Source organism: Podarcis gaigeae (assembly GCF_964106915.1).
Source record: "Podarcis gaigeae genome assembly, chromosome: 1".
In the NCBI taxonomy this organism is placed as follows: domain Eukaryota; kingdom Metazoa; phylum Chordata; class Lepidosauria; order Squamata; family Lacertidae; genus Podarcis; species Podarcis gaigeae.
In genome coordinates, this window is record NC_139678.1 from 38812959 (window position 1) to 38839709 (window position 26751).

The 26751-nt window shown below is 42.7% G+C and overlaps 1 protein-coding gene and 1 long non-coding RNA gene across 3 annotated transcripts; both read right to left on the minus strand.

Annotated features, from left to right (window-relative positions):
- Positions 1–2052: 2052 nt before the first annotated feature.
- ZNF770 (zinc finger protein 770) lies at positions 2053–5099 on the minus strand (the record flags this gene model as incomplete). The annotated part of the gene is given in 6 exon segments (XM_083754865.1): positions 2053–2174; positions 2177–2227; positions 2230–2280; positions 3573–3729; positions 3733–3885; positions 4869–5099. Coding segments are annotated over 6 exon segments (765 nt in total).
- A 9782-nt stretch (positions 5100–14881) lies between these two features.
- LOC310839890 lies at positions 14882–26354 on the minus strand. Of its 2 annotated transcripts, none has more exons than XR_014561696.1 (4): positions 25654–26354; positions 23464–23544; positions 18015–18097; positions 14882–16246 (listed from the first exon to the last, which is right to left on the minus strand). It is a non-coding gene; the product is annotated as an uncharacterized lncRNA (long non-coding RNA). The 2 variants fall into 2 exon arrangements; XR_014561697.1 differs by having other exon boundaries at positions 18011–18097.
- Between the last annotated feature and the right edge of the window lie 397 nt (positions 26355–26751).

The window sequence follows — 26751 nt, forward strand, 5'->3', positions numbered from 1 at the left end:
AAAGTTCTACATGCCCTTCACCTGCTCCTTTCTTTATCTCAGGACTGGGGAAACATGTGGCTCTGCAGACATTGTCGGTCTCCCAATTCCCATCAGCCACCAACCCCCACAGGGATGATGGGGTCATAGTCCAAGCAACATCTTGAGAACTCCAGGTTCCCCATTCTTAGAGGGAGCCATCCTTTAATAGCAGGCTTCCTCAAACTCGGCCCTCCAGATGTTTTTGGCCAACAACTCCCATGTTCCCCAGCCAGGAGGACCAGTGGTCAGGGATGATGGGAATTGTAGTCTCAAAACATCTGGAGGGCCGAGTTTGAGGAAGCCTGATTAACAGGCTGAGGGCTGTATTTTGAATTTAAAATGTCCAGCTCAGATTAGGTTAGTCTGCCAGCATGTTGCAAGTGGTCAACAGATTGACACAGAACAGCTACAAGCATACTAGTCCAAAGGTAGGCTACAGTTGGTTGAAGAATAGTGATGGCAGCTGCATAAACAAAGACTTGAGGTGAAATTTAGGACTAGGATGGTTCGGCTAAGCTTGAAAGCCTATTGGAAGAGCTTGGGGAAGACTCGTACCCAGTGGTAATATAGAGGTCAGGATAGATGCACTAGTGTATCTGCACCACAATCTTTCAACACGATTGGGCTGGTATCAGAGAAGGCTTAGATTTAGTTTTCAAAGTGAAACTAAACAAACACAAAGTTAAAAAAACTGCTCAATAAAAGGAACGTTCATTACAAAAGGAAATATAGAAGCTTCATTCAGCAGTAAAATATTTAACTCCAGTGAAGAAAATGTGATTTTTGAGGGTTTTTTAAACATATAAACCTTCATTAATAAACCAAGATTAGGCAGATATGTGATGCAGAGGCGCTTGAAAACACTGGGGAAAAATACTAATACATGAAAGTGCACTTTCAACAGGCCTACCTAGGTATTTTTCTGACACCCATAAAAACATACTCATCTCTGGCTCATAGAAGTAAATTGGGGGTATGCTTTTGAGAGATTTGTTAAACTCAAGATGGAAATGATGTTAACAGTAGGAAGGTTGCCACTAATTTGTAAATCCCAAGGAATAATAATTTGATTGATAGGCAGGAAACATATCACTACAAATGCTGGAAGACCATAATTTGTAAATTGATGGTTCGCTAATAAGCCAGAATGATAGGTTGATGTTTCATCAATGGGAGTTAATGACAGGTGTTCTCCTGGTAGCCAGGAACCCAACTTTAGCCTTTGGAATATGATGTTACATCAGAGTTTGAGGATTTGAAGGCCCTTCTTCAGTTTGAATGCAGAGAAAACCTAAATTGTGCAAGCTAGCAGAAACATCATTGGGATCCAGTTGTTCTCTATAGGATCCTGATGCAGAATTAGCACTGCTGCTAATTAGCCCAGGAATCTATTTGTCCCTACCAATGTACCAGTCACTAGCCATGGAACAGCTTGACCTTTCTCTAACCATCAAGCCAATTCAGCCTCTTCTCCTATCCTGGCAAAGTATATTATATGGTTCATGCCACAGCTACACCCATAATTGAAGAATGCACAATTTTATATGCAACTAATTTTGTACAATTATATTTCCAAGAATTGTTTGACTCTCTGACATACCTGAATTGTCTTCTTCTCCTTCTCCTTCTCCTTCTAGATAAAGTGGTGCCTTCTCAAGTAAGAGACTTGCCTGAATATTTTGTCAGAAACAACATTCAAAATGATTCTGCTTGGCATACTTTAATGGTGGATTTCAAGTTTAAAGGGTGCTTTAAATGTCTTAAATGGTATTAAACCCTCTTTAACTTTTCTGCTTCGCTGGTTTATCTTGGACTTCACTGGTGGAGAAATCATCACTAGCCCTTTGCTTCCTTTCCAACCCTTTATTATGCAAATATAATTATCTTTGCTATCAGAGTCCATCCACAAAGTTCTATCTCCAATTTGATTTCAGTTACATGGTTTGACTGTGACTCTCAAAAGTTAGAGGACCAAGGAGGATGTCTGAAAATAAGCTGAAGATTCAAATTCAATCTCCCAGGCAAGCAAATTCAAATTTTCAAATTTGTGCAGCTTCTACATAGGCTCTTTTCAGTATGGGTGAGCTGATGTCTTTTAAAATGGGCCGACTGTCTAAATGCCTTTCTATAACGAGTACAGCCAAAGGGTTTCTAGCCTGTGTGAGATAATGTCTTTGAAGCTTGGAAGAAGGAGGAAAGTTTTTCCACATCTGTCACACTGGCATACTTTATGTCTATTATGTATATTTTTACTGAATGCTAAAAGAGTGCATTGAAGTGCTTCTCGTTATCAAAGAAACTATCATCTCATGAGCCATAAAGTGAGTCATCTTTATAATGCATAGAATCATCCATGGCGGACTTTCACAGCATACCTTTCTGATTAATTTCTAAATAATGGGTTTCTTGAGGCTCTTGCTAGGGTAATGCCAGAGCAAACATCTTTTCCTTTGGATTGTTCTTGCAAATGTCCAAGCTTCCTGGGTCCAGAATTCTGCTTGCTTGATGGAGCCAAATTGTGACTTCTAGAGGGGTTTTTTCCTCTGGTGGCAGATGACAGAAACTACGACACCATGAGACCCGTGTAAAACCATATAAAGGTTTTATTACAAAACAACAAAGCTTGTGGGTGTTTTTCCTTGCAGGTAAAGTTCAAACTGCAACTTTTCCTCCTTTTGTAGTCTTGACCAGCTGTACCCAGAGCTCACAGAAACAGTTCTTAAAGGTACTAACATCTTTACTGTTTCTTTGCAGAATGACTCCCAACAATTTTCCCATTTTTTTTCTTGTATGAAAAGAGAAATTCAGAGACATTTTCTCGACCATGTTTGAGTTTCCTCAAAGACTTTTTTTATGACTTCGCAGTGGTAAAGCCACTCACCTGTTGCTGATACTTGTGAGTTCTTATACTTCTTTCACATTTGTGCAAACTGCACATCTGTTCTGTTTCAGAATGTTGTTCGCACTCAGAGCACTGCTACAACATAAATGCAGTGATGACGACCCAGCTGATCTCCCTAATGGATGTCATATGCAGTAACAGTTTCAATACATTTCTGTGCACTTTCCAATGCTGTCTGTAGCATTTGGCTCCTAAGACTCTCTCTCCAGTGCAGTATCCACAGTAATGTTCAGAGCATAAAACTGTTTGTGCTCCAGAAGTTTGTTCTGGGGTTTAAAACCCTGATGACAAAGAGAACATTCAGAAGTATTCTCTTCATTGGGTTTCATCTCTTGATATTTTCTGGTGTGTCAACTGGCAAAAAGATTTAACACATTCTTAAATGGCTTTTGGGCAGTGTGGATGTGCAATAGTGTGGATGTCTATTCAGCTTAGATGGCGCACGAAATATCTTGCTGAGAGTCTCGCACATATGCATGCTCGTCCCTCTTCTGGCATCATGCAGATAATCAGATCTGGTGCGCAGATGCTGCACACACTTCTCTTTCTCTGTAAAATGTTTGGGCAAAGAGAACATCCCATGACCCAAGTCTCTTTTGTCTCTTTTGCTTGGCACTCTTTGATCTTTCAGCTTGCTCACCCTCACCCTAGATGTTCTCACTGTGAAGCTGTTGATGTCTTTGGAGTGCAATTAAATGTTTGAAGTTTTTGTGACAAATGTTACACTTGAAAGGGGCCTTATGGGTGAGCCAATGTCTCTCCAGATGGACCAAGTGCCTGTAAGTTTTGCAACTAGCATGACATTCCTATGGCTTCGGGCCAGTGCCTATAAGATAACACCTAGATAGTTTGGATGCCGTTTCAAACTGTTTGTAGCAGATGTCACATATATATATGGCCTTCCCCCAGATATTTGGCTGGTTTTTACACCCTGGTGAAATTTTAGCATTTTGTACATCAAGCTATATGATTCATATTTTGTCAAAATCTTTGGCAAAAATAAAGCCTATCAGCTGGAACCACCAACGCTCCACTGGGTCTCTCTAAACCGTGCAAAGAAAATGTTTTAAATATATGCTTTGTTTTCTTTAAAATTGTGACATGTTAGTCTGCAACAGGGGTGGAAAGACAGAAAAAACAATGCCTTTTTTCTGCCCCCTCTCCCTGATGTTTGCTGTAACATGAGCAGAAATAAGACAGCTTATGGCAGGACCCATGACCTGTGGTTTTGTGAGATGCTACCCCGCCATGGGGTGAGCTCCCGTTGCTCAGCCCTGCTTCTGCCAATCTAGCAGTTCGAAAACACAAAGTGCAAGTAGATAAATAGGTACCACTCCGGCAGGAAGGTAAAAGGTGTTTCCGTGCACTGCTCTGGTTCACCAGAAGCGGCTTAGTCATGCTGGCCACATGACCCGGAAGCTGTCTGCGGACAAACGCCGGCTCCCTCGGCCAGTAAAGTGAGATGAGCACCGCAACCCCAGAGTCATACGCGACTGGACCTAACAGTCAGGGGTCCCTTTACCTTTTTACCAGTGTTATGGGTGCTTTGAATTATACCAATGTTAACTGATGTTTCGTATGACTTTTTCCTTTATAGTATAATGCATTTATATTTATATTTTTAAATGTAAGTCGCTGGGAGACCTACTTAAGCAACAAGCTACTAACAAGTCCAATAAATAACAACAACAATAAAATTGTTTCTTGCACCTTAGCAGATGCACCTGCTACCAAATATGTGGTTTTTTTGTTAACCCACCAGTCCCCAAAACTGGAAAAGGCAACAAATTGCTCCTTCAGCTCTCTTCCCGTTGTGAAACCTGTATATCCAAGTGTCCATTTCTAGATGCGCATGCAGCAGTGCGCATGCAGAAAAGCAAGGAAACACATAAAGCTTCTACACTCCACTCCTAGAAAGAGATGGAAGCACCAGTCGCATGCTTACTGGAATAGTCTTTCCTTTTGCACAAAAGGCCCCAGGCCCTGCGGGAAGCAGAACATGGTCTCTTCCAGGGTGCTGCTTCATTGTGTGCTTGTGCAGTACAAGCCTGCCCATGCGCCTCAGCACTTCCTTCTGCATGTTGGTGCATGTTTCGTCAGAGAGAAAGTCCTCCCTTCTCTGTTTCAGTGTGGCTTGCTCCCAAGACGGACGGCATTGGTAGCACTTGTCTACCATATCGGCTGGCTTTCAAAGGCAGCTTAATGCAAGTGTTCTTGGACTCCTATCAGCCTGGGGACAATGGTCAGGGATTGTGGAAGTTGTACTCCAGGAACATCTAATCCAGAACTACAATTAATCCAGAATGCGGCAGCTAGACTGGTGTTTGGGAGTGGCCGCTGAGGCCATATAACACCGGTCCTGAAAGACCTCCCAGTACATTTCCGAGCACAATTCAAAGTGTTGGTGCTGACCTTTAAAGCCGTAAATGGCCTCGGCCCAGTATACCTGAAGGAGCATCTCCACCTCCATCACTCAGATGAGGTCCTTCTGGCAGTTCCCACACTGCGAGAAGTGAAGCTACAGATTGGGTGGCATGCATATCTGTGGTACGACAAGGTTAAAGCTCATAAAGGTTTTAAAAACCATATTGTCAGGAAAGCATTATATAATGTCTGGACTAGATATAAAGATTTGCTGGAAAGTAAAACTCCAAGGTGGTTGTCGCCAATGGAGGCAAAGGCCTTTAAAAAACTAAATATGGAGGCCAAATGGCCGAGATATGGAGAGATTTTGGAACAAGAAGGGGACAGATTAAAATTGCAAAGTTTTGAGAAGCTAAAAGGGAAAGTGAGAGACTGGCTTCATTATTATCAAATAATGGAAGTTTTTAAAATGGACAGGAAAATTGGCTTCCAGGTGGAAAAATCAAAATTAGAGACTGAACTGTTAGAACCCAGTACTAAGAATTTGGCAAGAACGTATAACTTGCTGTTGGAATGGAATACACAAGATGAAATGGTTAAATCTGCAATGATTGAGTGGGCACAGGACATTGGTCATAACATTATGTTTGCTGACTGGGAAAGGTTGTGGACCACTGGTATGAAATTTACGGCATGTAATGCCCTAAGAGAGAATATTATGAAAATGATTTACAGGTGGTACATGACCCCAGTCAAGCTTGCAAAAATCTATCATTTGCCCGATAATAAATGTTGGAAATGTAAAGAAACTGAAGGAACATTCTTTCACCTTTGGTGGACGTGCCCAAGGATTAAGGCTTTCTGGGAAATGATCTATAATGAACTGAAAAAGGTACTTAAGTACACTTTCCCTAAGAAACCAGAGGCCTTTCTCCTGGGCATAGTTGGCCAATTGGTGTTAAAGAAGGACAGAACATTCTTTATGTATGCTACAACAGCAGCAAGAATACTCATCGCAAAGTACTGGAAGACGCAAGATCTACCCACCGTGGAAGAATGACAGATGAAGGTGATAGACTATATGGGTTTGGCAGAGATGACGAGCAGAATCCGAAACCAAGGAAGAGAAGCGGCGGAAGAAGATTGGAAAAAATTCAAGGACTATCTAAAGAAATACTGTAAAATTAATGATTGTTAAAATGACGCTGGATTATAAAATAAGGAGTTAATAGCGGTAAGGGATAATTTAAAGAAAATGAATAACATTAAAATTAAGCTAAAAGTAAGGGAAGGATTTGCTGACAAATTAATCAGAAACTAGAATACAGAAAGGGGAGGTATGAGGAAGTCGGGAAAGTAAGCTATAAGAAAGTAAAAATTGAATCTATATGTGTTTTTTGTTTGTATTTTCTATATTGTCTTTTTTTTGTTTGTTTGTTATTGTGTTTTTTCTTTGTTGTGTTAAAAAATGTGTGGAAACCTCAATAAAAATTTATATAAAAAAAAAGAGAAGTGAAGCTACAGGGAACCAGGCCTTCTCGGTAGTGCCTTCTCAGTAGTGGCTCCCGCCCTGTGGAATGCCCTCTCATCAGATGTCAAGGAAATAAACAACTATCCGACTTTTAGAAGACATCTGAAGGCAACCCTGTTTAGGGAAGTTTTTAATGTTTGATGTTATATTGTGTTTTTAATATTCTGTTGGGAGCTGCCCAGAGTGGCTGGGGAAACCCAGCCAGATGGGCGGGGTATAAATAATAACTATTATTATTATTATTAAAACAATCTGGCAACCAATCTTGGGTTTCAGATAGTACATGGGTAGATGACTCTAAAGAGCCCAGGACACAAATTTTCACAGCCCTGTAGCCGCTATGGTGGCTCATTTATCAGAAGTAATGAATTTAGTGTTAACTCTGGAAGCATATATTCAGTTCTGACCAAACTAAGCCTCCCACCCTGTTAGTTGGGACAGTGAAATAATTTGCAATGCCTGAAAACTTATGACTGAAATGTCTTTGAAAGAAATAAATAAGAGGAGCACTTTTGGGGGGAGGGGAAAATCCAATCTTAAAATGTGTGACAGCTCAACACAAGTGCACTTTTGATGCCTTTTTGAAATTGCTGTGAAATATAGAATAGATATGCTCTAAATAGTGGATTCTGAAACCCTGTTAGCTCTTTCAACTGTTATTTATTACACTGTGGCTTGAACTTAAATCTCTTACTTAAAAAGCATATCCCTTGCTGATCCAGTGAAGATTCTCCTACAGAAGGACTGCAGGGTCTGACCCATAGCGTATGTCTCACCTGTGCAGCATCACTTAGCCTTTATTGATGCCAACCATCTGCAAGAGGAAGTATTAAGAGGAGTAGCATCTTGTCCGGCAGCAAAGGATTAATCAATCAGAAGCAACGCATCGTTTGAGTCCCATGAAATCAGGTTATCCATTTGAGAGCTTGCTCAAATATCTTGCAACAAAGAAATAGCTGAAAACACAGCAACTGTACTCCCAGTTATTCTCTGCCCTTTGTTAAGAGGGCACAGGTGTGTTGTTTGCAGCTAGTGTGTGAAAATTCACAGTAGGAAAAGGACAGGAAACCCTGCAGGCATAATTTACAGGCCTAAGCATATGATAATCATCTTCAAAAAAATTCAGAAGTCACATCTCCCGAGAACTGTCCTTAGCAGGTGTTCGGAAAGCATAGAATTTATTGCCTGTGCGTATCCACCATTCTTTAGTTTGACAGTGCTGGAAATCAAGTCAAATCCTCTTGTTTGCAGATATCCTAAATAACGGCTAGTGCAAGGTAGCAGAACATACATCAAGCGACAACACTGCCACCCCAAATTTATTTGCAGAAGAATTTAAATTAGCAAGAAACACAGCCAAAAAATATTTATGAGCACTAAATATAGGGAGTGTTTTTTGTTTGGCTTTTTCTTTTTTACTTATTCTGCTGCCAGAAGCACAGGGATTTAGAGGGAGGAAAATCAATGAGAGCTAGAATCCCTATCCAAATAGTGAACTGATGAATTACCATGCAGCTTACCATGGGAAAATTTAAGCACTCTGATCAAATGATATAAGCCTGTGATGGGGAGTTTGATGGGAGCAGTGGAGTGGCACAGGGAACCTAAATAGTTTTGGCCATGCTACAAGATGCAGTGATTTATTTCAGGCAGTATGGAGGCAGCTAGATCAAAAGATGGTGATCATGCCAACTTCTTGCACAAACCACACCTATGCATTGTGATGACATCTTTCAACAAGGTTTAGGGGATGAATTCAAGCCCCTACGACAGGGGTAGGCAACCTAAGGCCCATGGGCCACAAGCGGCCCACAGGGGTTGTTTAACCAGCCCACAAGCCACCCCCAAACTGAGCCGCCCGCTCGGCAAGTCCCCATCCGCCGTGCTAAACCGGTGCGGTGTGGGGACTCACTTCCGCAGTGCCATAAATCACGTCTGCGCATGCTCAGATGCCGGAAATTGCATCTGCACAGACGCAGATGCTGGAAATTGTGTCTGTGCAGACGGAGGCACCGAAAATTGCGGCCGCGCGCGCTCACGCACACACATGATCCAGCCCATGGAGGGATCTCCACTGGAGTGAACCGGCCCAGGCGAGGTAAACCTTGCCGACCCCTGCCCTATGAGATAACAGATGTCAGTAGGAGAATGTATGGAGCAAATATAGCAAATCTGAGACTATAAAACTAGTTGTTGGGTAAATACAAATACTGTTCAGGAAGATGCTTAAGTTTTTTTGCCAGCTGGTTGCTAGTAACGCCAGGTTGACATCTCTACACTATTATATATTGATAATGCTGACTCAGTTCACATGTCACACAAAGCCAAATCATGGCTTAGCATGAGCGTGCAGGCTCCCAGAGAGGAGATCAAGACTGCTTTACTCATCCCTTGTCTTTGTTGTGCTGTGCTGTGCCAAACTAGGCTTAGTTTTTAATTGTTAATTTATGGTTTTATTTTGGTCATTAGTCGGCCTGAGCACTCTGAAGGAAAGGTGAGAAATAAGCGTTTGAAATAAACAGAGAGTCAATAATTTATTCACTGCATAAGCTAAAATCCCACAAAGGGATCATAAAGTCTTAGAATTGTAGAGTTGGAAGGGACCCGAGGGTCATCTAGCCCAACCCTCTGCAATGCAGGAATCACAACTGCTTGAGATGAGATCTGGCACCAGGTTGGGCAGGTTTCTGGGGGAACAGCCTGCATGGGCCAGATTTAGCTCACAGGCTGGAGGTTCCCCACACCCTGGTTACACGGCTGTACTAAGACAGAGGAGTTGTTGTTGTTTAGTCGTTTAGTCGTGTCCGACTCTTCGTGACCCCATGGACCAGAGCACACCAGGCACTCCTGTCTTCCACTGCCTCCTGCAGTTTGGTCAAACTCATGCTGGTAGCTTTGAGAACACTATCCAACCATCTTGTCCTCTGTCGTCCCCTTCACCTTCTGCCCTCAATCTTTCCCAACTTCAGGGTCTTTTCCAGGGAGTCTTCTCTTCTCATGAGGTGGCCAAAGTATTGGAGCCTCAGCTTCACGATCTGTCCTTCCAGTGAGCACTCAGGGCTGATTTCCTTAAGAATGGATAGGTTTGTTCTTCTTGCAGTCCATGGGACTCTCAAGAGTCTCCTCCAGCACCATAATTCAAAAGCATCAATTCTTCGGCGAGACAGAAGAGACCAAGGTTCAAATCCCCACTCAGTCATGGCCCACTCACTAGGATCAAATGGAGGTTAGGAATGCCAGGAGCACTGCTTTGAGATCCTTGGAGGAAAGGTAGGATATCAACGCAGTAAATACTGCCTGAAAGAGGAGCATGTTGCCTGTGATGGATAGGAGCACTGGGTAGCCTGTTTAGTCTGTTGCATTTGGCTCTAATGGAAGTCTATTTCCAGAAGGAGGTCTATAGTACCTGATGCATTTTAATGTGTGGCATCTGTCACAGACAGTTCAACCAACAGTCCACAATCAACAATTTAGTTGCCATGTCTGTTCCGTTCTTGAAGGGAAAAGCAGAAGCCATATCCGTTAATCGCTAGAATCCCTGAAGGGTTCCTGCTTTGAAATTAGTTGCAGGCACTATCAATTATATCTGTTTAAATGGACACATTTAATTACTACAGAAGAGAAATTGATTTTTAAATTACCACTGATGGCACTGTGGGTATCTCAGTGTTCCCAGGTACATCCAGGCTTTCAAGTGTAATGAGTGTATTAATTAATCTCCCATTGGCAGTAAATGTGAAAAGTTTCTCTAGGGCTCTTCTCCTACATCCATTGTTTTCTGCTTAAAACAAATAGAGAGTACTATGTGGCCCTGGAATCATTGAGCTCGAAAAGATGCAATGGTAGCCCTTTGCCCCAAGAGAGGATCTCTTATATTCCTGCCTGGTGCCTGGACGCTTTTTGCTTGTTGAAGAATTCTCTGCTCGGATTCTGCCTGATGAACAGTTCTGTGTTACTCAGCACAGAACAACACGCCCCTATTTCAACAGTCATTTGTCTAGCATAACACATCAGCATCTCGTATTGCTTATTTTTTTTGGGGGGGGGGGGAGTATAACAACAACCAAGTACAGTGGTACCTCGGGTTACAAACACCTCGGGTTACAACTCCGCTAAACTGGAAGTAGTACCTCCGGAACAAATTAAGTTCGTAACCAGAGGTACCACTGTATATTGGGGTGGCCAAATGGATGCGCATGGGAAGCTCACACGAGGCTCTGAATGCAACGGCACACAGTACAATGGCACTTTCCCCTCCTGTGGTTCCCAGCAACTGGTATTTCGATGCCTACTACCTCCAACCATGGAGGCCAATCATAGCTATCATGGTGAGCAGCCGCTGATAGATTTATCCTCCATGAATCTGTCTAATCCTTCTTTGAAGCTACTCAAGTTGGTGGTTATCACTGCATTCTAAGGCGCCTCCTAGTCGTAGGCATCTAGGGTGGGACAGTTGAATGGATTGATTGTATTATGCTGGATCAGGGATGCAAATGGGGCTGTGGTCTGAACCACTGAGCCTCTTGGGCTTGCCAATCAGAAGGTCAGTGGTTTGAATCTCCATGATGGAGTGAGCTCCCGTTGCTCGGTCCCAGCTCCTGCCAACCTAGTAGTTCGAAAGCACGCCAGTGCAAGCAGATAAATAAGTACCACTGTGGCGGGAAGGTAAACAGTGTTTCTGTGCGCTCTGGTTTCCGTCACGGTGTTCCATTGCACCAGAGGTGGTTGAGTCATGCTGGCCACATGACCCGGAAAGCTGTCTGTGGACAAACGCCGGCTCCCTCAGCCTGAAAGTGAGATGAGCGCCGCAACCGCATAGTCAGGTGTTCGTTGCCTTACCTTTTACTTTATTATGCTGGATAATTTTAATTATATATTGTATTTTGTTGGTCTGGGTTTTTTTTTAATTGTTGCAACACTTCATGAGATAATTCCTGATGAAGGGCAGGATAGGAATCCAGTCAATCATAAAAATTATTATATGTATGACTTATGTAAGTGTGCACTGATCGTTATCACTCTGTTAACTGGGCTCATGGCCCCAAAATTAGTTTGGCAGAAAAATGCAAAGCATATAAGCAGCTGAAGAACATTCCATATAAAATATTCCTGGGGCAACATTTGACACTAGAGAATCAAATAAGCTATTTTTACCTTTCTTTCCTCATAATACTTTTTAGCTCTAGCAATTTAATTAGTCCATGCCATCAGTTCCAGTCCTACTTCATAATGAGACCAATTTGTCAGTGTTTAATACATAAGGGACTGTTTTTTATGATCTATACCCAATAACCACAATACCTGAGTTGACTTGCCAGGAGGGGTTTCATCATTCTGTTAACTGAAGTGTATCATTTGCATGAAATCTGCATAAGTCTATGTTTTCATTTGCTTCGCTTCAGTACTTTAATCATTTCCCATGGTTGTTCAAGTAGTATGTAAAAAGGAGAAACTCTTCTATTCGAGAGGGCTCTGGATCTCTGGGTGCTGTGCCGCTGTGAAATTTGGGGTGTTTTGTGATGTCATCTTTCAGTCCAAACAACTTTGTGTGCTTGGGCTGCCTCACTAAATTTCAAAGGAAGGATTAGATATGCACAGATGACTTGAACCTAAAAATAAAAGCTGCCTTCTTGGATTGGTCCAAAGTTTATTTAGCCTAGCATTCTGTTTCCAACAGTGCTCAGGTCAGGCAAGCATCTGGGAAATTCAGCGGTGATCTGACCCTCTCCTAGGAGAAGAGGGGAGGAGGGAGGAAAAAGGGGAGAAGATAAAGGGTGAAAGAAGGGCTGTCCTGCCCCATACTGGATGTGACCCTACCTATGGCTGGCATCCAACCCTTGACAGGTCCCTGACCCCAAATTTACGGGGTGAGAAGAAAGAGCCTCATACTGACACAATTTAGGTTTTATAGGCAACAGCAAAATATATGTGGTCCTTCGTGGTAGCAAATCATAAGAGCAAAGGGCTGGATTTTACTTTGTTACCTCCCCCCACCTAAAAAAAATAAACGTTTAGGATTCTTAATTAGGACAACTTTCAAAGTTTGGTAAGTGGCCATCAAATTTTATAAGAGAAATTTAGCTTCATGTTTAGATAAGCATGTAGAAAGTGACACAACATTGAAGGAAATTTTAATAATTTTATGCAGCTTGGCACACAATATAAAACCTGCTAATCACAGGGAAAAAAAGATTTTATTTTCACGACATTCTTAACCACTCGTGGAGTACTTACCAAATGTGTCAGACAGACTGAAGCAATCCACTTAATGACTTAATGGAGGAGTTACATTGTTACAAAATTCAATTACTCCCTTCATACCTAAAGTGCTAAGGTTACGCCGGCAGTTCCATTACAAGCTCCTTCTGAAAGAGGTTTATGTCACTCGTGTAAAACTCAGTCTTGGTATTGAAGGTCACTGTCTAAGGAAGTATTTTTTTTTAAGGAGATGCTGTACTTAAATTACCATACACCGTCCCATTCCACTTGTGTGATTGTATTTGATATGAGAGCACTCAAAATCTATCAAATATTGAAGAAACCCCATCTTTGCACAGATGCAGGTTCGTCCTGCAGCTGCTCAACCTTCAGGTATATCATTTGCGCATGTGCTTGGCTGCATGGCTGTTCATATTTCACTTCAGGTTAGGTGCTGTTGTTGAGGATGGTCCTGTTTGAGGTCAGCGATGAAAATGTATGGCTAAAATGTATAGGCTAAAACAGGGTTTCTTATCCAGAGAATGCGTGGGAAGGAAATCATTCACTGGAGCACACGGCACTGATATCCTTTGTTTCTGTGGTGTTCCTCTTGCTGGGCATGCCAAAACATGGAGAGGCCTGCTCAACAGGCCCATTTCTCTAGTAGTGGTTATATCGCTCAATCTAGTGTTGCTTGTGCAAAGGGTTCTTGCATGGACAGAATGCCCTTTTGTACTGCTCATACAAACCATTAGCATATAAAAATATTTTAGTGAGCTTTGTGACATAGGCCATTTTACTTGTTTCTGTTGCAGCATTCATCAGTCTCACTGAGCTTTATATCAGCGGTTACAGAAAGTGAGGATCTGTATCGTTTACGGTACCTAATTTTTAAATGGCATGGTCTTGTCTTTCCTGTTAGAAATATCCTACAAAGCTGCCAGCTTGGCTAGACACCGTCTGCATTACCATAAAGCTTCTTATGTTTGAGTATATATATTTGTATATCAGAGGAAGGCTGTCTGAAACAACGGCTGCATGGGAGATTCCCATGACAGATTTGCACTGGGAATGTGACTGTAATCATAAAAGACGCTTTGTCTTCACTATAACTTCTCCCCACTCCTCCATATTCAGATCAGCTTTTCCAAAGCAAGATTCATTCAAAGGAAAGACCATTGGAGTGTTGGTCCCTGTGACAAGATGCTGTCTTTGTGAAAAGTCTGCTTCTGTACTGAAATAATGCCTCCAGCTTAGTAAAGACCAAAGGCAGGTAGGTAGCTTGGGGAGAAAGAGGGATGTGTTGCTCTCACCCAAATCTGGATTTCTGCAGCCCTCTTTGAAGTGATGCTCAGCTGAGTGGTACTGAAATTTTCAGGGAAACCAGTGGGGAGCATAATTATACCACCAACCTGGATTCCTGCTGGCTTTCCCATACTCAAAGACTCGCTATGAAACAGAACATGTTTTCCAGCTGAGCATCAGCTTCAATAAGGCAGGTGTGGAATCTAATTCCTCCCCTCACCCCTTCTAGCTAATTCTTGGCTTTGGGAGACAGGTAAGGAGCCCGGTTCTCCTCTGCACACCTTCCTGAAACTGACAATCAGCTCAGGGGTATGCAGCTTACCTAACTGACCTAGGCTTCAAGGATGGAGGATAGGAACATCCAGTTGTGCCGCATCTCATCCAAACAACAGTTTCTGGAGACTGCTGGGAAATATAGAAACTGCATCAATAAGAATATAGATATTAAAAGACAATTTTTAATGCAAGTAAAATCGACCCCCTTAAACTTTACAACAGAGTGACAAAGATTGTGTAAATACTTACTTATCTGAAATGTTTTCGCACTGCCTTTTCTCATAAGATAGCTTGGACACTTGCATTTAAAAACACACACACAGAGGGAGTTTTCTTCAATGTCATCAAAATCCAGCAACAAAAGCCAAATAGTGTTAAAATAAACTATCCACACCAGTAGCAAAAAAATAGGTATGTCCAGCTCCAGCAATGCCCAATCCATGTTGCTTCTGGGACCCTAAAGCCTTGTTGACCCCTGATCTAAGTGAGTAGAAAGTTTCATATGCGAGAAGACAGTCCCTGAGGTGTCTTGGTCCCACCTACACAAAGTTGCAGAAGTATTCAAGAGTGTAGAGTGGGGGCAATCAGACTAGGTTTTGCCCCTGTTGTCCTCACCCTCCAAATAATGGAGGGCAAAAGAGACGAAGCAGGAGGCTCCTGTAATCACTGTGAAGGGTCATCAACTGTGTGTGGAGCTTCCACATTTAGAAGGTCACTGAATTAGTTCAAACGTCTCTGAACTACATCTGAAAGTAGTTATCACAATTGTTGGGCAGGCTGAATGTGAATTGTTTGTGGTAAAATTTTCACTGATTTCTTATCCATCGTCAATGTCCGTGTTGTACACTTTTCTCTCTCTCGCTCACTCTCTTCAGACTCTTTGGGCCTTTAAGTTTAAAAATCATGATTGCTGAGGGAAACAATTCCAGCAATTCACATTGAATTGTATGTGTATATTAATGTTTTCTTAGTTTTCTTAGGTATGTATTTCATACTTCAGCACAGCAGCTAGTAGTATTCTGAATGCTGGATTTTTACTTTTTGTCCAAAGACCATTTGGATGAACTTGAACTGAACTATGATCCGAACATGAACCAAACTACAGTCGTACCTCGGAAGTCAAACAGAATCCGTTCCAGAAGTCCGTTTGACTTCCGAAATGTTCAGCTTCCAAAGTGAGGCTTCTGATTGGCTGCAGGAAGCTCCTGCAGCCAATCAGAAGCTGTGGAAGCCCCGCTGGACGTTCGGCTTCCAAAAGAACGCTCAAAAACCAGAACACTCACTTCCGGTTTTCGATCGTTTGGGAGCTGGAACATTTGACTCCCAAGGCGTTCAGGAGCCTAGGTACAACTGTACGAACATGAACTATAATTAGTTCCTTTTTGGACACGATGGACAGATGTTTTTAAAAAGGACCTTTCCAAGCTCTGGAATAAATTCCCCACATCAGAATTTTGGCCTTCATGAGCAGGTTGGAGGGGTGGACAGAACCTAATAAGCCCATCCACACGCTGCCTGCTCATGCCTAGATTTCACTTGCAATCAGAATGTCTGTATAGGTTTCAATGTGCAAAGTACTGCGTCCTGTTCTTAGTCACGTAGTCACTGAAGCCAGCCAATGAGAAAGTGAATCTTCTTCCCAGAACAACCTATGGATTAAAGAAGATTTTTGGGTGTTTATTCAGTGTAAGCGGAGGCTGAGAGCCATGCTCTCCAAGGCAAAGCTGGCATGGGCCCTTCCCCACAAAGGGCACATGGCAGCAAACCTATGCAAGCGGTGCATGAATGCCACCTGGGCTGCCCAGATGAAATCATTTATGTACTAATCAAGGACCATAATAGATAGAAGCAGCAACCATTAGGGCACCTGGGAAAGAGGCAAATGGCTCACAGAGGTGCAATCAACCTCAGAATCTAATATAGTAGGGAACAGAGAAAACTTGAGAATGCCATTAGGGATTAATTTCCCATTGCAGAATGTGAAGGTTCACTTTTAAATTAATTGCACTTTCCTCCATCCCCATTGTAATTAAAGCAAGTGAAACATGGCAAACATGCCACTCAAGTCTCAGGCATCTCAGAGCTGTCCAGGTATTTGCTATATCATCCTACTCATTTTTTTGTGAGTTCCCCCTCTCAGTTTTTTTAAATATGAAGATCAATCCCTGTATTCATAAATGTAACCCATAAGTGCCACAATTCCGTTGGGATTTCCCCCAAGCTTTATTTTATGCTCGTAGGAAAGATTGCAAGAGGAACCTTTCTTTTGTAAAGTGATCTTCTAATTCTGTTCAATATCTATCATTTTCAAGGCCAAGTAATCATATTTAATAGATCCTAAATTATATTCTGTCAGGCAAGGGCTCCCTTGACAATATTAACCAGTGCAGACAGACTGCAGGGTGTAAAAAGAATACTGTGTGTGTGTGTAGCCTGCAAGAACTTTCGTTGAGCAGCTCTCCCAAAAAGGACCCCATTTGTCTTTTTTCCCTACTTCTCTTTCTTCTGCAAATGAACAACAATGATCATATAAAGTTGTTGTGATCCTAGAATGACTTGTGTTTGTGCAATGGAAGTTTCCTTCCCTCTCTTTCTCCTGTGCCCTTCCCCCTAAATCTACTCTGGGAGGTTCCAAACCTTCCAGACAGAAGGTTCCATTGCCTTTTTTGTATGCAAGTTAGAACCCTCAGTCTTCAGTGTTAATGAAGGAATCCGCTGGGAGCGGATGCCAAGACCATATAACACCGGTCCTGAAAGACCTACATTGGCTCCCAGTATGCTTCTGAGCACAATTCAAAGTGTTGGTGCAGACCTTTAAAGCCCTAAATGGCCTTGGCCCAGTATACCTGAAGGAGCATCCGGGGGCCTTCTGGCGGTTCCCTCACTGCAAGAAGTGAGGTGACAGGGAACCAGGCAGAGGGCCTTCTCAGTTGTGGCGCTTGCCCTGTGGAATGCCCTCCCATCAGATGTCAGGGAAATAACCAACTATCTGACTTTTAGAAGACATCTGAAGGCAGCCCTGTTTAGGGAAGTTTTAAATGTTTGATTCTATTTTTAATATTCAGTTGGGAGCCGCCCAGATTGGCTGGGGAAACCAGCCAGATTGGCGGAGTAATAATAATAATAATAATAATAATAATAATAATAATAATAATAATAATTTTGAGCTGTGCTATCACTAGCTACCACTGGAGTTCTGCAAGACTTTGCTGGATAAACTCCCGGGATTGCCCACACCGGAATAAAACGTACCCCATCTCAGTGTTGACCTGAATCTTTCCATTCTCACTTTAAATGTGTGGGTTTTTTTTTTTCCTTATTCAGACTTTCCTAGGTTTGAAAAGCTCCTCATTAGAAGGGAGAAATGTATGGGACAACACCGGGATAGGGAATACATACTGTGGAATACATACATACAGTAATGAGGAGACAGGCTGGTGAGAACCCACATTTTGCTTTGTTGTGGACAAGCCTTCTGAGTCTTCAGTATCAATGATGCCCTATGGAGTTATAAAGAGACAAAAGCATTTTATCTTGATTGATAAACTACACTGGAGAATTTCCTCTTCTAAATACTAGCATATGAAATGGAGCAGCTCCAGGTTAACGCACTCACTGCTGCTGAGTCCCATAACTGAGGGGCATATGAAGTTCTTTATATAAGGTGAGAATGCCACCTGCTCACACCAGCTCTGTCATTTTAATCAAGCAACTGATCCCAAGATCACAAAGCATCTTCCATCTCCTGAGGAGATAGGAGGAATCCAGTCTTCAGGAGTTGAAAATGACTTTGTGATAATTCTGTTTGTCAGGCTACCGCGGCTCTTCACCTATCATACACAGCAGTATCCTGACAGGCAAAGCCTTGTCTACACCTACCAGCATGCAAGAAAGCAAAAAAGAAAAAAGGGGGGGGGGAGAGAATGGTTAATCATGACTGACATGAAAGCTTCGGCAACTTGTGCATTGGAAAATGTCCAAAGCAATAAAATCCAAAGGACCAATGACAACTGTATGTTGATACCTCCTCAAACAGGGATGGTTGGGTGGGGTGGGGTGGGGGGAGGAACTCGCAAGAGTACAAGGTGAAGCTTCGAAGCTGAGAATTATAAGAAATACAAGCACTGATAAGCAACCATTCTGCATCCCTCACCTGTTTGCTTCCTTCCTCTGATGGGCACTTTGACAGACTATGTAAGGTATGATAAGCACTGATAGTCATGCCTCAGTCCTTCTACCCCTGCCTCGTGGCTTAAAGTTCTGCCTTACCTGAGAGGCTGAGGAACCGCTCAGGGTGTCAAGGATCAAGATACTTGCAGGGGTTGCCTATGGCAGCTCCTGCAGTTGCCACTGTGCCCATCAGGACTTTCTAGGGTGTCCACAAAAGGTCACTGTCCCCTCATAAATCCACAGTGCACAAGAGACTGTTTGCTTTTCTTGCCCAGTTCCCTTTCGCGCTGGCTTGGCCTCTCCTGTATTGAACACCACCTACTCATAAACAGGCCTATGGGGTGTGTCACTTTCCCAGCAACCCAGCTGAGCTCGAAACGGCTCATGACAACATTCACTTCCTAATACAAAACAAACTATAAATATTATGAAAGTACAAGAAATGATCTAAACGATATAAAACAAGGGGGAGGGAAAATCACAAAATGCAAATCAAGCACATTGGATCTATGTTAGGAACACTAATCAACAAAAAGCAGTAAAACTATCACTCAAATCGTTCTCACTTAGGAGTTTCTCTCTGTGAGTATGGCAGTGGCTGATTTAGGTGCGCCCCCCCCCCCTTGATGGGTGGGTGGAGGGTATTCCTGTCTGCCTGTCTTTTTGTTTGATTTTGTGGTCTTGTCTCTTTTTTGCTCCTTTATATGCTGCAGCCATTTTGTATAATGCCACCCGTCCAATGGCATCCTTTTTATGACTGGCAGGCAGAACATTCTCTCAAAATACCAAACGTGCCTGCTGGCCTAAAATGGTTGGCAGTCCTATAATATGGGAAGTTGTCCAGTAAAGAGCAGAGAAGGATACAGACTTGCTACAGCACTTGCTAGGCCCCAGTTGAGGAGTTTTACCACTGGTTCTGCTACCACACCCCTTTCTGGCATGTCAACAAGTTTCTAACTTAAAGCACATGAGAAGAAAAGCATCTTCATCTTGAGTAGAGAACAAGGATAGAAGACCTCAGGCTGGCCACTGTGCCTTTGATCCCTGGGGTAATTCTGGAAGTTCTGGAACTGGGAATTATTTTCCCAAGTGGTGGTTGGAGGGCAGTTGTTGTTCGAACCCTTGAGCCCCATAAATACTACAGCCAATCATAGGGTCATACTCTTCTTCTGTGTCTTATCTAGTTCTGTGCTGTTATTGGCACAGAACAGGTTGTTGGAGAGGTTTCTGGCAGTCTAGATGACACCATCTTGATTTTGCTCCAAAGCTTCTGCTGCTACTTGCAGCCATGGGGCCAGAGCGTAAATCTTAGACATTTGTGAAGACAGGCTCCAGTGGACTGAGCAAACTAGACCAATAGTGGGTCCAATGGTAAAGAAGACTGTTTCTGCATGTGTTGTAGAGGGAGGTGACGGGTAGATGGGCTCATCATCCTGGGAAGGTAGGATGAGGAAAACCCTCATCCTAAACCTCCACTGCCTTGCGGGACATCTTCGGGAGAAGAAGAAGAAGAAGAAGAAGAAGAAGAAGAAGAAGAAGAAGGGGAGTAGTTTGGATTTGATATCCCGCTTTATCACTACCCTAAGGAGTCTCAAAGCGGCTAACAATCTCCTTTCCCTTCCTCCCCCACAACAAACACTCTGTGAGCTGAGTGGGGCTGAGAGACTTCAGAGAGAAGTGTGACTAGCCCAAGGTCACCCAGCAGTTGCATGTGGAGGAGCAGGGACGCGAACCCGGTTCACCAGATTAGTCTACTGCTCTTAACCACTACACCATGCTGGCTCTAAAAGGCTAAGGAGTAAGCCCTACACAAATCCAGAGTGGAGTCCCTAAGAACTCTCTTGTATGCCTCCTTCTGGCAACTCCTGCAGTCAAGCTGGTGTCAAACATCTTGCTCTGCTTTCCATCTGTGAGGCAGAGAGGGGGGAGGTGGTCTTGTCTACTGAGAAGCCCAGGACTTCCATACACACGGCTCAGGCTTGCACCCCAAGGAAATCATTTTGGTGCTGTTAGTGCAGCAGTTTGACTGCATCCCCAGAGGCACACTCCATTGTCTATCAAGACAAATGGATGTCAACAACAACAACATACCCACAAGGTAACTGGGCAGGTCTGGATTCACCCTCCCATTGCTGGGACCACCTACATCTGTTTTCAAATGGACACAATGCTGAGTAATGCAGAATCAATTTGCACTGAGGTTTTATCTTTGGAATGAATATAATGCGATTCATTCGCCATTCATCATTTATCATTAAAAATGACTGGTTAGGAAAGATGAACAATTCCAGCCAAAACAGGACTGGGCCTTGCGGTTCTTTCATTGGACAGTCCCAAAGTAAATTTTAAATAGTATAAACCAGTTTCATCCAGTTGAGCACCCATATTTGGTCACATGAATCTCTCTTGGAGACTAAAATAGGTAAAAAATGTAGACCTGTCAGATCACTACGATCTTCAGAGGATCCATGACTTGCAGTATTCCACCTTGTGGCAAAACAGAGGTGGGTACTGCTGTGGCACTGCTGTGTGTTTGTCGTTCATTAAAAAGATACCTTTTGACCCTGGTGGTCCCCTGACCATTTTAAACTGCCTTCTGTCTTGTTGATGCTTTATTGTGCTGATATGTCTTACCATTATTGCTTTATAGTATTTATTTATTTTCCCCATGATTGTATTCATCCACAGTAGCAAACTGCTTTGGGGTTTTTTAAAATGAAAACCTGCCTAGAAATGTTTTTAAAGCAATTAAATAATAACAATAATAAATTTTCTCCACAGTGGAAAAAGAAATAAGATTTCACCCAAATATTGAAAAAATAAAAAAGGTGTTCCAAATCTAAGAAAGGGTGATATCCCATTCGCTCCTTGTCTTATCTGAGTTAAACTTTAGTTTAATACCACCCTGGGTGCTTTTCAATTTAGAGAAAAGGTGACATAGTAGACCATGCATGGCATGAAGAAAGTGGATAAGGAAAAGTTTTTCTCCCGTTCTCATAATATTAGTCTCCAATGAAGCTGAATGTTGGCAGATTCAGGAAAGAGAAAGGAAAGTAATTCTTCATAGAGTGCATTGTGGAATTTGCTCACACAAGGTGCTCTGATGGCCACCAATGTGGATGGCTTTAAAAGAGGAACAGGCCAATTTGTGGAGGAAAAGACTAACCCTGGAGGTTATGTTCTGCCTTTTCTGCCCGAGCAGAGGTGGATTTAAGGCAGCACAGCCAGTTCTGCCACACCGGGCACCTAACCTAGGGGGTGCGGCGGGACATCAGAACAATGACATAGTGAATTCAGCAGAATGGAAGGCAAGAGGTGAGGAGGCACTGAATGTTGGCTTTCCACAGGGCACCACTGAAATCTGAAAGACCAAAGTCTCTGTCTGGTCAGAGGCAGTATGTTTTTGAATACCAGTTGTGGGAACCTGCAGGGCAGAAGAGTGCTGCTGAGCTCTGGGTCTGCTTTTGGGCTTTCCATAGGCACCTGGTTGACTTCTGTGATAACAGCATGCTGAATTTGATGACTCATTAGCTCAGACCCTCCAAGTGTCCCTATTTTCCAGGGACAGTCCTGGATTTATAGAAGATGTCCCGGTTTCTGATTTGATCCCAGAATGTCCCAGTTTTCCTCAGGACGTCCCTATTTTCACTATTTTCACAGAAACATTGGAGAGTAGCTGGGGAAACCCAGCCAGATGGGCAGGGTATAAATATATTATTATTATTATTATTATTACTATTATTATTATTATTATTGAGTTATCCACCCCCCGAGCCATCTGAAGGCAGCCCTTTACAATGGAACCTCGGTTTTCTAGCGTCTTGGAAGCTGAACAATTAGGAACCTGAACATCAAAAACCCAGAAATGAATGCTTACGTTTTCGAACACACCTCGGAAGTCGAAACAGCTTCCGAGGCATGTTTCTCCATTTTTCTCAATAGAATTTGCCAACTGCCCATTGCGCCTCAGTTGTTGAATGTTTCGGAAGTCAAATGGTCTTCTGGAATGGATTCCGTTCGACAACTGAGGTACCAGTGTATATATGTTTTCATATATGTTTGAAACTGCCCAGAGTGGCTGGGGCAACCCTGTCAGAAGGGTGGGGTCTAAATATAATTCTAATTATAATAATGATAATAATGATAATGATAATAGGATGTCCCTATTTTCATCAGAGAAACATTGGAGGGTGTGCTAGCTTGATGCAGCAAGTCTTTCCCATGTTCTTATGAAGGATTCAACATGCACATGCTATTTCAACCACAAGCATTTCACTGATAGGATTGACCATGTCCAAGCATGGAGAACCTCCACGAAACACACAGCTTCCCTCCCCCTGCCCTGATTTGGCTCCCATAGAGACACCACAGATTGTAAGCTGGTTTCCGTTGCCTTCAGTATTGCTTCCCTTTTTTTTTTAAGCAAAGGAAATAACATTATTATTACTTGCAAAAAGAAAAAAAGATCCTGTTATAAACCTTTGCTTTCTGCCAGAGGAAATAGGGGTTATGTTTTTTCTTAAAGAACAAAAAAAATGTATAGTGGCTGGATATAAGTGGAGCAATGTTATAACCTGCCAAATGTATTTTATTAAGCTTCTTAAATCTTGCTAATAAGACAGAAGAAATCAGTCCTGGTGATTTATGTGTTGTGCAAAACAGGAAGGAAGCCAAAAGGCAATGGCTGGCAACTTACTGGAGTGTCCCTGGCCTGTAGGATGCTCATAGGAAATAGCTGCTATTATGCTGTGTCTCCAGAGGGCATTTTTCCAGTACGCTGTGAGGGAAGAAAGCACTTCTGGAATCACTTCTTTCTGAATCATCTAGCTGTAGATCAAATGCAGTATATACATCAGAGCTTTAGTGGGAATTGCTGGTAGGTCACTGATATGCAAAGCTAAACTTTAATCGGCTTCAAATGTTTCAGGGCCATTTAGATTGCAATTCTGAGAATCCGGCAAGTGGGGTGGGGGGGAGGGGGGGAGTCGTGCAGGGAGGTTGGTGGGGAGGAGGCGAAGGGCAGCGTGTGTGCGAGTGAGAATCGATGGGCCTGATTCACAAGAAAGTTACAGATCATTTACATAGGAAAGGAATGCATGAAAAATCCTTGACTGCTTGCCTCTGTGATTTATGAAAGCCCCTTTCCTGTGCAAGCGATTAACTGCACTCCAAATGCTGTGGGAATCCAGCAGAGAGAAAGTGGCTGAAGAAAAAATGGGGACTGGACTGGGGTGGCAGGTGGGGGAAGAACTTCATAACCTATTAACCATGTGTTCTGAAACCCACATCGTCACACATCCGAAGTATTCTTTCAGCTCATCCTCCCCACATTTATGTCTGTGACGAAAGGGTTGAACCCAGTTCGGATTGCTGTGAGGCACTGTGTTGTGAAATGCCTTCTGCGTGTTAAAGAGCCAGAGTTGTGTAGCGTGAGGGTGTTAGGCTAGGGCCAGGAAATCCCAGGTTCAAAGCTCCAGGTCGCCATGACAGTTATTGGGTGCCCTTGGGCCAGTCGCTCTCTCAGCCCAACATACCTTGCAGGGTTGTTTTATGAGGATAACATGGGGGGGGGGGAGAGAGAGAAGAGGAGGAGAGACCAATATTTGCTGTCAATGTTTTATTTATTTTACAAAGGTTTAAACTGCTTCCCAGCCTGAAAAACAAGTGCTGGGACTCATTTAACCAGGCCCATCAGTGGAAGCCCTGAATGAGGACGTCTCCTTGCACAATGAGGCTTTAGCCCTCTCTCCTCCAACATGTGCCCCTCGCACTGTGCAAAATGGGCTTGCGGAGGGCGTTTGTAGAAGCTCCAGAACATGGGGGTTGGAGAGGGGGGAGCATTGTTCCATCTGTCAAGCTGCAATGCTCAGACGGAATAATTGGAAGAGCAAGGCATAGCATTCCACCCAGTATGAAATAAAATACAATAAAATGTCCACGAAACTTAGAAACAATAAAAACATTTCTACAAATGGAGAAAAGGCAGGATAGTAATGTGGTAAGTAACTAACAACACCTTCCTTGTATGTAGAAAACAAAGATTATGGGGAGTAAGATTCCAGTTTAGCCGTCTTCCTGCTGTGCTCCTTTACGGTGTGCATGGAGTTCCATTCCTATGAGGAAACATTCAGACCTGGAGCTTCTGCCTGCAGTCGGAAATGATGGTCTCTCAGAAGTATTTTACCACAGGGTTTTGCTGAATGTGTGTGGATCAGGCCCTAAACAGGGTGGACTTGTTTGAAAAATGTAGGATTGCCCTGAAGGGAGCAGACTGGATAGTGATGTCTCCATGTTGGTTTTTAAAATCCTCATGGATGGAAGATGAGAAAGGACGCAGGGAGAAGAGGTGGCCTTGTGTTTGCTGAAGAATGGCTTCACCTCAGCTGCACACCTGCTTGGGGTGGTTTCTGAAAAGCTACCTGAGTACCTTTAAGATTTAGAAGAATTTGTTTTTTAAAAAACAAACAATGTTTACACTGGTTTTGCTTAGCAACAGCCATGAAGAAAGTGTTCAACAGGGAATGCCCGCTGCTTAGCTCATTAAAATATTTAGAAGGAAGCACATCATATCAGAGTCCCTGGGGCTGCCAAACCATGCCTCTCATTGTTCCAGAAGGCAGGTTGTTTCTCTGCCTGGTTTCCCTTTTCTGTCCTTGAGTGAGCTGACAGGGAAGCTCTTGTTTACAAGCTACCCCTCAGTAACCTGGATCACAAACAGCATTTCTCCAGTGGTTTCTGAACAGAAAGTGCAAAAATGAGTTTTCCTTGTTCACAAGTTTGTTACTCACCTCTCTCTACTTTTCCATGAGAGTTTACACACACACACACACACACACACACACACACACACACACACACACACAGTTTTCCTCCAGATGATTCTTACCATTCTTGGCTATTGAATAAGTCACTGAATACCCCTTGGCCATTTTCACATCCGAAAGAGGTGGTCCTGTGGCCGTTTTTCATCATTTTAAACACAAATGCAATCCAGGGGAACTTCAAATTTTATGCCTGCCTGTGAGTCCCATTGAGTCCGATTGTCTCTATTCAGGCCAAAATGAAAAGAATGAAACCTCTTGGTTCCAGCAGTTCCACTTCTGAACCTCCTATTGAAATTCCTTGATCACCTTAAGATCAGTAGCAGACTGTTCTGGCCGACAGAAATGTTCTCTTACTAGACAATATTACACAGTGCCTGAATGACGATTCAGACCATTAGAAACATTGCAAGTAGAAGTATTTCTCAGTTAGAAACAGCCCTCGGAAGCAGTCCACTTCAACTCTAAAATTTCTACCCTTTTTGCACATCCAGTTTAATTACTTTCAGATAAGATTTCAAATAGTTGGTCTGTGTCTTTCTCATCTGTTCTCTCCTTAAATTTAATTACCAGAATCACACACAATGGAAGTTAAGCCCCAAGTTTCCTTCCACCTTCATCACTTCTCACAACTGCCGTTTGGTGTGTGCGCTCTCGCTATCAACAATAAGATCAGAGCAGTGTTTAGAGAACTTGCAAAACATTGCTGTCAAAGAATTATGTGTTCTTATCCATATAAAGCATTGTGGTAACTTCCCATTCCACGCCCAAGCAATCTACTAGGAATTCCTTTTTTAAAAATTCAGAATAGCATGCACTTATTTCTTTATATTTTATGTATAAGCCTTTCCTGCTGTTCTGAGTCTTGCTCAAACTAACTAAATCAAAGATGCAAAGAAAAGCGATTAGAACTTCTGCAGGGTGTTTCAGTTCTAATACTTACCAAGGAAGAAACTGTTGTTGGGTTTGTAAAAGCAAAACCAAACTCTTATTTTGCTTTATTTGAAAGAGAGCATGCAAGGTAGAGCCAAATCACATATCATGTGATAGCCCATTGGTTGGCTGGTTGGTTATTTATTTATTTATGGCACCATTTGGCAGAAAGATGGGCTGCACATTTAACAAGCAAATAATATAAGTAAGTAAGTAAGTGCCAGGAAGGA